At 40.6% G+C, this 12,127-nt stretch overlaps 1 protein-coding gene across 1 annotated transcript in view; it reads left to right on the top strand.

The window, feature by feature from the left end:
• DCTN1-p150 (dynactin subunit 1) overlaps nt 1-12,127 on the top strand; it is a 51,477-nt gene that overhangs the window by 16,861 nt on the left and 22,489 nt on the right. Inside the window, exons 7-14 of the mRNA XM_074107991.1 lie at nt 658-768; nt 2,938-3,135; nt 3,560-3,659; nt 4,061-4,171; nt 9,635-9,780; nt 10,437-10,616; nt 10,899-11,033; nt 11,266-11,398. Of these exons, the coding sequence (XP_073964092.1) occupies nt 658-768; nt 2,938-3,135; nt 3,560-3,659; nt 4,061-4,171; nt 9,635-9,780; nt 10,437-10,616; nt 10,899-11,033; nt 11,266-11,398 (1,114 nt within the window). The remainder of the gene's footprint in view (nt 1-657; nt 769-2,937; nt 3,136-3,559; nt 3,660-4,060; nt 4,172-9,634; nt 9,781-10,436; nt 10,617-10,898; nt 11,034-11,265; nt 11,399-12,127) is intronic.

Here is a 12,127-nt window from a genome sequence, read left to right as displayed (position 1 = left end):
TCTCAGTTTTTATTTTCGACACATATCGGTTCACCATTGACCATCCATCATGTATGAAATTCATGTGTCTCCGAGTATGAACGCTGGTTGTCTTCTTAAAGTGTGGAGGAGGAGGAGCTGTATGAACACACATTTGTTGCATAGACGCAGCTATTGTAAGGTCGCAGGGGAGCAAAGTAATACGGTATTTGACAACTCCTCATTTTGCCATATCTTAATATTATTATGAAAATATAGATAAACAGATAGTGTTTAGTGAAGAGAAAATTTAAATCGGTTGAAAATTAGATTTATAGTGATTTTTTGAAAAATCTATATACCTGTCTCTTTCTCAAATGCTTTTCTCTATGCAGCAAGTATGGCGCTACTGGCGTGTGACGTCACATGCCAGTATGTCTTTCTCTGTCTAATCTTGAATTTCAAACCTTTATAACTTTGTTATTTGTAAAGGTAGCTTAAAAAATGTTTTTCTATTCGATAACAGGCATTGTGTAGTTTTAATTAAAAAACATATACAAATTAGTCAAATACCGTACTGTTTGTAGTTCATTGATACGGACCGCCGCAAAGTAAACCCTGAGTCAATACACAGGGTAAGTTAAATAAAAGCCTGTAGAAAGAACTGAACGCTATGGCCATATTGTCCATGCTTCGCAGACGGGCTTCGTGGAAACCTTGACGCAGCAGTACACGCCGGGACAGAGCATCACCTCCCCGCAGCCCAACTTGGCGGAGGAGCGCGCTGCCGCTGCCCAGGCGCAACAGGAGGTACAATACAATACAATACAAATATTCTTTTCACTTCTCATGCTCGTAAATTTCGTGTTTATGCTGGATTAGGCGACATAAAATGACTTGTTATGCTCTAGTGCATAAAGTAAAATCTTCGTCTAAGACCAAGGCAATCAGGTGTAAACAGCCACAAACAAAGAAGTTTCTTCATATATTTTTTAATAATTTTTAATGTATATAATACTAAAAATCAATCAAAATAGATCAATAAAACTAAAAAAATATATAATTATGCATGAACAATAAAAGGTCCATAGTAAGTAAAAACTCGAGCATTAAACCCAATGTCCCCTCGACGTGTCTATCCACCCTCGCCGTACCGGCTCGGGTGGCTATATAAACGTCTTGGGTAAAATAAGCTCGTTTTATGCTCTTGTTGTACAATCTACTATTATTACACACCAAAAATCAGTTTTTATTGCATGGACACAAAATGCAGGGCAGACAGGGTCTTATCGCTTAAAAGCGATCTACTGTCAAGGGATCATTCAAGTATTGCGTAAGCAGAATTTTAGTCATATGTAAACCCCCCCCCCCCCTTGTCAGCGAAAGTCAGCAAAACCCTCCCCCCTCCCCCCTATGCTTACGTAAACATTGGTATATATATTTTAAAATCTATTTAGGTTTATTGTTATTTATGAGAATTTGTTGCAAGTAGAGTAGCCATATTTGCTTGTATTAAAACCTACTACATTTTGCATAAAAAAACAAGAAATAATAAATAAATATTGCTGACGTAAGCACCATGTCATCAAAAATAAGCAAAGCAAATACCCCACCCCCCTTCGGTGCTTACGTAATACTTGAATGAGCCCCAAGAAAAATATCCCTAATTGAAAATACAAACTGAGACATGGATGCACGCACAGAACAAAACAGAAAAAGAGACCAGCGCTGGGAATCGAACCCAGGTCCTCACCAATCCGTGCTGCGTGCTATAACCCCTACACCACCGCTGGACAGGAATCTAGACACGAATTTTTCCTATGCATATGTCGGCGGCCGATCGTAAAATCCGCCAGATCACGAAATTCCTAGGCATATCGTGAAATGCCGCCATTTCATGAATTGGCTAAGGGACATCCGCCATATCGTTCAAAACTCACCGTTTAGCGATTAGCCTAGTGACGTTTAGGCAGATCATGAAAATCCTAGGCATATCATGAAACGCCGCCATATCGGTTCTGGCACTTCGCCGGCCGCTGCCGCGGCACGCTCGCTTCGCTCGCTCGGCTCGTGCGTCGTGATCACAATTAATACTAACCACTCCTCGCTTCGCTCGTCGTACCTAAATTTTTCTATATAAATAAATAACAACTAGTGAATACTTTATTTACCAACAAAATACTAACCTCTAAAATACGGGCAGACGTCCATGGTTTTTTCACATTGTGCACAGAATCCGTTTGATTGACATAAAAAGAACGGAGCTGATGTTCAAAAGCTTCTTTTGCACTTCTATTTTGAATTCAATCACTATTTTCGATTTAAAGATGCCTGATGATGATTATTGCGACGCCGACATTTTTCACGCGCTAAACAAACACGGCCGGTCAGCTGGTCACGGCCGCCATTGCATACGCAGCGCCACCAGTGGCCAAATAAAAAACTATTTTACGATGTGCCCGGTATAGAGCTAGGAATATCGACGAACGCGTTGCTCTAATCGATCTGTCGTATTATTTCTCAGGCACATCGTGATATGCCTGGCCAACGTTTAGGCATATCATGAAATGGCGGCGTTTCACGATATGCCTAGGAATTTCGTGATCTGGCGGATTTTACGATCGGCCGCCGACACATACATATCTCAGGAGTCAGGTTGCTTATTTCTACTACGCTACTTATGCAGCAGCACTAGCGACATCTATGTCTATATATTCTGTCACCTACTAGATTTCTTTTTCGGCCTCGTTGTCGCCATTTATTTGTCTGTCTGTTGGTCTTATGTTTCTGGTTTTTCTGTGCATCTATATTTCAGTTTGTATTTTCGATATGTATATTATTCTGTCCCCTAACTCAGATATAAGCATACATTTTCTTAGAAAAATGTTTGTAATATACTATTAGCATACTTAGGAGATAACGAGATGAGCCATGAAGGAATTGCCTTAAATCTGTCACAATTACTAAATTAAATTTCAGAATGCCCAACTGAAATCCGAAGTGGAAGACTTGAAAGAGAAGTTGGAGACTCTACGAGTGAAGAGAGCGGAGGACAGGGAGCGACTGAGAGAGCTAGAACGCGTGCGGCTGCAGTTAGAGCAGGCCAATGAGTTCAAAGCGCGCATTATGGAGTCGCAGGCGCAGTTGCAGCGCGACTTGCAACGTGCTAAGCAGGAGGTAAGTACACACACACACACTATTTTTTTTTGTTTTAATTCTCTAAAAGGTTATTTTTATGGGATGTGAATCAAGAAAGAGCTGTTAATCTGTCAATCCTTCCGGATATACCGGGTGTGTCCTGTAATATGAGCAAAAAATTAAAACATAGATCGTCCTCGTTAAACTGAACAACATTACTTCAGCGACTTTTAAAAATAATGGAGACTTTGAATTTTCCTTTTTCATACTAATTAAATATTAATACTATTATAGCAGTATCTAAACGTCTTTTTGGTAAGCTTAATTTTGGATTATACCATTTTTTTTACTAACCCAGCAAAATAATAAATAAGAAAAATAAATTTTTGTACCAACTTGAACCAACTCACAACATTTGCCATGTTCATTATCCATTGCTCACTGAGTACCGTTATCGTTCAAGGTGCGAGAAGCTCAAGAGGCATTGGACTTGCACAACGACGAAACGGCTGAGCTGCAAGAAGCTACCGAGATGGCAGCATTGGATAAGGAAATGGCTGAAGGTATGGTTCTTATTCGTTATATTATTGACATTTAATTTTTATGCTTTCCCGCCTTTATTCATTATAAAAACTGCAGGTGTTTTTTCCATCGAAAACACCACAAGCTACATATTTCAGAGACAATAAAAAAGTCCGAAGTTCCAACAAAGTAACTGATACCGGCCATTTGAGTTGGATGTATACGACTTGTGCCAACATTCCCATAGCCGTTTTTTTTAAAGTTTGAGACTCGACAATAATGGAATTTGTATGCGACATTATTGTCGAGCTAGCGAGCCAGCAATCATTTTTGCTTCGCCTAATGCCGCTTATTCGCATATCGCCGATATGTAAAGAATAATGTCAACTGTGTTGAAATTTTTGACAAAAGAGTCGTTGTATTGTATTTTTTTTGTCCACAGAGCGGGCAGAAGCACTCCAGCTGGAGTTGGAGCAGTGCCGCGAGAAGCTGGAGGAAGCTACCCTGGACTTGCAGCTCATGCGGGCGGAGATGGAGGCCTCCGGGAACACACGTGAGTTTACTGTCGGACATATCTGAAGCATAATGTTCCTCGAACCAGAAATGACCTTTTCAAATCAAATTAAATAAAGTTTGAAAATAGTTAACAAAAAATAAACAAATTTCTAAAAGTGGTCATTTTAAGAAGTGTTCACTTCAAGAAATGGTCGTTTCACTAAGTGGTCATTTCAAGAATTGGTAATTTCTCATTGTGGTCCTAAACCGCTGAAAGGGTTAAATAAATAATTTCGCTTTTGAACGGCTTTCAGCTTAATAAAATTATATTATATATGCCGTTGTAGATGACGGCTTTACAAATAATGAAATTAGTGAACTTTAAGCCTAGTAATGAATGCAATAAAAACCCTATAAGTTTCGTTGTATTGCTGCGTGTTATAGATAACTCATACTATAAAGAACCACGTTATTTTCCCTAAGTTTACACTATGATGGGCTTTACGAGATTAAAGCTTATGTTACCTCTTCCCCGCAGACAGATGACGCTACTTGCACGTTCTTTCTGGCATATGTAAACAAGGCTTTACCTTTTGATTTTACATACACAATATGAATTGGATAGTTGACAGCATTTATAATCCTAAAACACGACTCCAGTTGTAGCTTGTAGACGTCCGTTGTTTCACCGGACAACGGAGCGTTTTTTGCCGGACTTGCGGTGTTGTATGGCTAAGTCGCCGGACAAGCGTCCGGTGCATGTACATTCATTGTAAGCCATACAACACCGCAAGTCCGGCAAAGAAAACGGTCCATTTACCAGTGAAAACAATGGACGTCTACAAGCGGCCTTCTACCATATTTTTGGATTAACTGTTAAATAAAAAAAGATTCCTAGTTGCTTTGAAATAAATAAATAGTTATCTCAGTTTGCATATAAGTGTCGTCACAGTTATTGTCATACAAAAACGTGTCATAGAAGTACCTGGGAATTGTAATTTTACAACTTATAAAATTATGTCAATGAAAGCTTCCTGACAGGCGAAATATCGCTAGATGGCGTTAATATCGTGAGGTCCGTTTGACGTTTCAGTCTTGCTTGCGATTGGCTCATTTAGTTTAACCAATCACAAACGTGACGCAAATATGAAAGTTGTGGTGCGGCCACATGCAGTCGCTCGTCGCTCGTTTGCAGCAATAAATCTGGTCGCGTGACCCCGTTTTGAATGTGATTGTGAATTTCCCGCGACTCAAACAAGTAGCGTCAATTCGCCGCGTCGAGCAGCAGCGTCAAGATGGTTGCTTACAGGAATGATCTTGGTCTTGGAAGCTGATTTCTTAATCTAATTTAGTAGCAGTCGTGGCAGTGGTACAAATAAAAGAAATTGGAGTGAATTAGAAAAAAAATAACACTGTTTTTGCCGAAATTGAAGAGGTTTTTTTTCCAGCGATAAAGCTCAACATTTTCAGCTTTATCGCTATATGTCACGTGACCAGATTTGACGCTGGAAACGAGCGTCGAGCGACTTGCAAATCTCAAATTTCTCAAACGGACCTCACTATAGCGCCAACAAGCCTGTCACAGAAAGCCCTCATTGATTGATGGTTTGAACTACCCAATTTAGTCTTGGGTTAAAAAGTTGGTGCAAAATTGATTACGAATATAAATAATTATATATTGATTTTAGGGTCTCCGCTAACTCGTGCGGATGCACGGCTTGGCTTAGCGCGGCGTGCTCAATAGAGAATATACGCAAAAATCTGCACAGGGGACAACTTCATTTCTCTTTATATGTTGTTTGTGGCCATGACGGATCATGACGTAACAAAATAAGATGATATTTACACCGATAGTAATGATAAAGCTATTTTTCCAAAAAATATAATTGAAATAATATGATGTTATGGCATCCTACGGACATTTAAAAGACAATTAAGAAATTACAAAAAACTTTTGACGGTTTGTGCTAGTGCTGCATTCTGGTGGCAGAACATTGCAGTAATATTCCCTATAGACCAGAGCCCTGCCTCACGCAGCGCTGCCTATCAGATAACATGAAAGCCAAGTCGTGCACCCACGCGAGTTACCGAAAGCCTTTACATATTTTTACCACTTAAATAATTACACTATCTGTTAGATGGATTCAATATCTTATCTATCAGACAGTGAAGTTATCTAGAGGTATTTATAGTTAAGGCAGCACACACGGTCTCACATACATACCTTGTCCTCGTTCTAATTTGCTATTTTATTTATTTATTTTATATTTTAATTTATATTGATTTGTATTTTATAGAAAAACATAAACAGCTAACAGGTGTACGTATAAGATCACGGTTTTGGTTGTGGGTCGCACTTAGACTCCATGTTTTATATTTATATATTTCCATATAGTATCATTTTGTTATATTTTTATTTTATGCACGAACTTGACGCATTCACTGCTTTCGGGATTTGGAAGCGATGCTTGGGATATTGTTATTTAGAAATCTGAATTGGTTTTAGTTGAAATACACTTAACAGTACTTTTTTTTATTAGTTGGCATTGGCAATCTTGTAATTTATGTTGTTAAATAAATAATAATGAGGGCAAATAATAGCTACGTCTACGTCTGTGCAAAAATTGTGTGTTCATGCAGATGCTTCCCCTCCGCACTGTAAGAACACACACAAGTCACACAAACCGAACTGTCTGCACCACACTACGTTGACGCGTTTCGAAGTCAACCAGAGTTCATCCCCATGGTGAACGGTTGTATTTGCTCTGAGGGTGATCTCTGGTTGAGTTGGAAACGCGTCAGCGTGTGGTGGTGGTGATATCTGTGTTTGTGTGTGTTCTTACAGTAAATACACAATACACATTTGTTGCATAGACGTGTAGTAAGGTCGCGGGTGAGCAAATTTTATTTATAGTTCAATCACATCTAGTTGCATCAGGTGCAAAGGACATCGGCTTACAAACTAAGAATGTCTATATCTTTTAGTCATATCCATATATACAGGGAGTCACTGAACATGGGGCTTTAAATCCAGGGTTCAATTCGACTCGCATAACTGAGGTACTTTTTAAAAATATGACCACTGTTAATTGTAATTTTTGAAATAATATTAGTTATTCTTTTACAAATGTACAATTTTACTCGCAAATGTGATGAATAACATTGTATGTCGCACGGGCGGTACTAGAATTACGAACATTTTCTCATTAAAGTCTTCGACTTCGGGCTTCTAATAGACTCTCGTTCGTAATTCGTTATTTACCGCCCTTAAGACACAATATACTATTTTAATGACATAATTCTCAGCTTTGTTGGTTTTTGGTACACTTCCCACACAAAGTTGCTCATGGTCCTTAATGTTTCTTGAAATGCTACAAAACAAAAGTAGCTTAGTTTTGTGAGTAGAATTGAACCTTCAATTTAAAGCCCCATGGCCAGACACCCTGGCTAGCTACTACGAAACTCGAAACTCGAAGTTCGTATCGTACCGTCCCTCTCGCTCTCGTATTAAATAGTATAAGTGTCAGAGGGATCGCACCTGCTGTATATAAGTACTACACGTTGTGGATATTACAACATCATGGCTGCAATCGCAATAATTATTTGCCTAGTGTATACAGTGTATTACAATTTTTTGTTGTGTCACAAAATCCCAAAGCCAATGGTATTTTTTACTCTGTAATGGAATTAGCAGATTGTGGAAAGTTCGCTCTTAATTTTAGAAATTTGAATGATGTCAAATTATAGTGAATGTGTTAGGTCTTTGTGTGTCGAATAATATTGTTTGCATGTATTTTGTGTATGTGTTTGTGTTTTAAGCCTCCGATTGACACGACGACCGTCTCTTTCTGACATTATATCATCGTCAGTTTTGATAAAGTCCAAGTAACATTAATACGTAATATTTAATCAAATATAAATATCTTGCTTTTATAAAATCCTTTTTTTTAAAGTCAAGAACTATGGTAAAAATAATAAAAGATAGTAAATAAACATTTATTTGCACTGTTCCTGTTTAATGAGGGTTTTCACAGAGGCGTAATATCGCTAGATGGCGTTAGTGTCGTGAGGTCCGTTTGACGTTTGCTCGTGATTGGTTAAAAAACTAAATGAGCCAATCGCAAGCAAACGTCAAACGTCAAATGGACCTCACGATCTAACGCCATCTAGCGATACTTCGGCTCTGTGAAAACCCTCATTACATCGGAATCGAAGTGAAAAACGTACTTTATGACTTGTTCATAAAACTTGTGCTCCCCTCAAAATATTAACTCTTGCCTGCGGCTCGGGTGGATATGACGATTCGGGTACAGATCTAGTATTAACGTTTTTCCATCGTATTCTGTCTGATAATCTCAATTAGCTCCAGTAAACTTCAGTAAGCTAGTTGAGAGAGCAAGATAACCTTTTTCGACAAAAGACGATGGCAAAACATAATTCACTACTAGAATGTTGCCCGCGACTCCGACCAAGTAGAATTCGTTTATCGCTATCGCGTGGGAACTATGCAAATTTCCGTTATAAAAACTATCTTATGTCCTTCCCGGGGACTCAAACTATCTATATACCGAATTTTACCTAAATTGGTTCAACGGATTAGATGTGAAAAGGAAACAAACAAACATACTTGCAAAACAAATAGTTTGAGTACCGGGGAAGGACATAAAATCTTTAAAGATTCTTAAGATCTTTTTTTAAGGAAACAGGTATTCTAACCCTGCCGTCACTTTATGTTTTTGAAATAATCATGTATGTTAGGAAGAAGATATGTGATTTTCCCACTAACGTCGATAAGCTAAAGGCTACTAGAAATACAGGGAAGCTTAAAGTTCCATCTTACAGACTGGCTAAAACCAAGAAGTCGTTTCTGGGAAATTGCATTCGTTTTTATAATAAGATTCCAAAAAATATTGCAAATAAAACGGATAAAAATTCAGATCTATTGTCAAGAAGACATTAATATCTAAGGCGTATTATAAAGTTAATGATTATATCATGGACAGCGATATTTGGAAATAATTCCGATCCGCATTAGCGATCCCTTCAAATAGCGAACCTACTGTGTTAAAAATAAAGTTGTGTTAAATACTTGTGATGTATAGATACAATTTAATAATATTGTAAATCTATTTAAAAAAAATACCTCGCTTAGTTTCTTGCCGGATTCTTCTCAATAGAGGTTTTTCCGAACCGGTGGTAGATTTTTTTTGACATTCAAAAGTGCTTGTTATAGCCTAAATTGAATAAAGATATTTTGACTTTGACTTTGAAATAGTCTTTATCCGAGAAAATTGCATAGTTCCCGCGGGATACCGATAAACGAATTCTACGCGGACGGAGTCGCAGGCAACAGCTAGTATAAAAGACAAGTAAACAATAGCAGGGACTTAGTGTCTCTGGCCATTAAGGCGACTACCCCCAATAAAAAGATTACTCCTCTCACCCCCACCCATGACGTGACGTACTGACCCCGGAGCCTGCATGTCACCCCCATAACCGTGGTACCGTGTGCGCTGACCAGAGCACCCGTACGCAGCGGCCGACGGCGCCGCCACCGGCTACGAGCTGCGTCAGCTGCAGCAGCAGAATACGCGGCTCCGGGACACGCTGGTGCGGCTGAGAGACCTCTCCGCGCATGACAAACATGCCATGCAGAAGATGCAGAAGGTAGGGGACTGCTAACTTACAAGACCTTTGGATATAGGGACGAAGGCAGTAATCGCGCGTAGCGACGGCTCCTTATGGTCAATATGATAACCCCGTCTATATGAAAAATGATGAACGATGTTTCGCTAGTCAATGTGATAGCCCTTCTGCGTTACCATGGTGGTATAACGACGACTCTATGCAGCAGGCAACTATAGCTGCGGGATTCCCCGGCGAGGCTTAATTACCTAACCGCTCATAACAAATGCCATCCAGAAGAGGCAAACGGTAAGAACCTGCTCTCTCACAAGGACTTACCTTGGCGACTACACATCTACTAGATATGAGTGCATCAGCTATAGCAACAGAGTCTCCGGGATTCCCTCGCGAGGCTAAGTGACCTATCCGTCTGTGGTAAATGCCAAACAGAAGGTACAAAAGGTAGGAGGCAAATCCTTTCCAGGAAAACGATGATATGATGGTTCTACATGGTGATAAAACATGGTCAGATGACGTCAGAACCCAAGTGATAGTCATCTCTGTCATGTCATCACTTAGCATTCTCTCAGTCTTATTATTTATTCGTAGCACGAAGACTTTAAGCGTGACAGTTGATTCAAACTTCTCCTCAGATGAACATAAACAAATGTCTTCATTTCAATCCCTTCCTTTTGCAGGATATAGAGCAATACAAGTCGGAGATTGCGGAACTGTCCCGTACCAAGGAGAAGCTGTCCTCTAGGGTTGAAGAACTGGAGGCGCAAGTCGCAGACCTTCGGGAACAGGTGGACGCCGCGCTCGGGGCCGAGGAGATGGTGGAACAGCTGGCTGAGAAGAAGATGGCGTTGGAGGACCAGGTATGTGGATATTATAGATCGGGGAACAGTCTACGGTGTGTATTGAGTAGGCAGCAGGGTGGGCAGTGCTATTGCTGATGGTGCGCTGCTGCGGCGCGAACTACCATCGCCATCTTTTCGTTGTGCAACGTTGTAGAGGGGAAGCATCCCCGTTGCGCCATCTATCCTCAAACCTCCGAACCGGTAGAGAACCTGATAGCTCTCCCGGATTATCAGACCTCTACTAGCTCGGTTGAAAGTAGAAAGATGGCGCTGTGTGTAACATGCGATTGGTCCTTCCAGGTGGAACAACTGAAGCAAGACGTGTCGGAGCTGGAAGCGCTGCAGGAAGTCCACGAGCAGCTGGTGGAGTCCAACCGGGAGCTGGAGCAGGATCTGCGAGAGGAGTTGGAGCTGGCGCACGCCGCCACCCGAGAGGTGAGGTCGAAGATCTTTAAGATCTGCTAAGGTCGACTAATGACCATTTCTGGAGTCTTGTTTAGAAGCTCGTAGACTTGCTTTTCTATCTGCCCCAGTGGAGCGTGCAAATATATCGGACACGTCTTACCGACCCTAGAAATAGTGTCCTATCAGATATTTATGCACGCTTCAGTAATTAAATACCAAATACAATTACAAGTTATTCAAACACGTTCACCCTAATGCGCAGGTGGTGCGCGAGAGAGAGGCGGCGTTCGAAACGATCATGGACCGCGACTCCACTATCCTCAAGTTCAGGGAGCTGGTCCAGAAAATGACGGAGCAGTACAACGAGATACGAACGCAACTGGAATCCAAACAAGGTCAGATGCTATTGGCAGTAGATTCTCCTACAAAAAAAAATTAAATCGAAGACCAAACAAGAAATGGTCACCATCTTAACGATCGTCAAAACGCATCCCTACGATTTCATGACAGAAAATTGTTTTGGGATCCTAATGTCATTATCACATCAGCCGCAGGACGTCCACTGTTGGACTTATGCCTCGATAGGCATAGGAAGCGGTCTGCATCCATGGATTCTCCAGGGATTCCAGGCTGGACGGACCAAATCTCAAAGACACTGTCTTGTCTGTAGGGCATGAAGCTTTAAAACTATGCAGAATAGGAGCTCCGCAAAGCGGTGTTCCATCGGCTTAGTCTTATTTGGTAGTCACTTACTATTTAGAGTTATAATTTCAAACTATGTAGAATAGGAACTCCGCAAAGCGGTGTTACTGTATCTGGTTGATCTGCTGAAGGTCGCAAGAGCCCCGACGTTATTTAGGGGATGCCTATGATGTCCAACAATAGTCGTTTTCCAGTTGATGACGCAAATTATATCTGGTGATCAATTAATTAATCAAATCGGCCCACATCTACTTACTGTTGAGTAAAGGCTTCTTCATTTTAAAGCCACTTTGCCCAGCCGTGTGCCGGTGGCATCCGCAGTTTACCAGCCGATAGCCACATTCACCCACCATTCTTCGACCCAATCTTGGCCATCACTCCATAACCGCTTTTGACCACCTGTTGTCGCTGCGTCTCACAAA

Source organism: Choristoneura fumiferana, chromosome 26, assembly GCF_025370935.1.
Source record: "Choristoneura fumiferana chromosome 26, NRCan_CFum_1, whole genome shotgun sequence".
Taxonomy (NCBI): domain Eukaryota; kingdom Metazoa; phylum Arthropoda; class Insecta; order Lepidoptera; family Tortricidae; genus Choristoneura; species Choristoneura fumiferana.
This window is presented reverse-complemented; position numbering and strand designations above follow the sequence as displayed.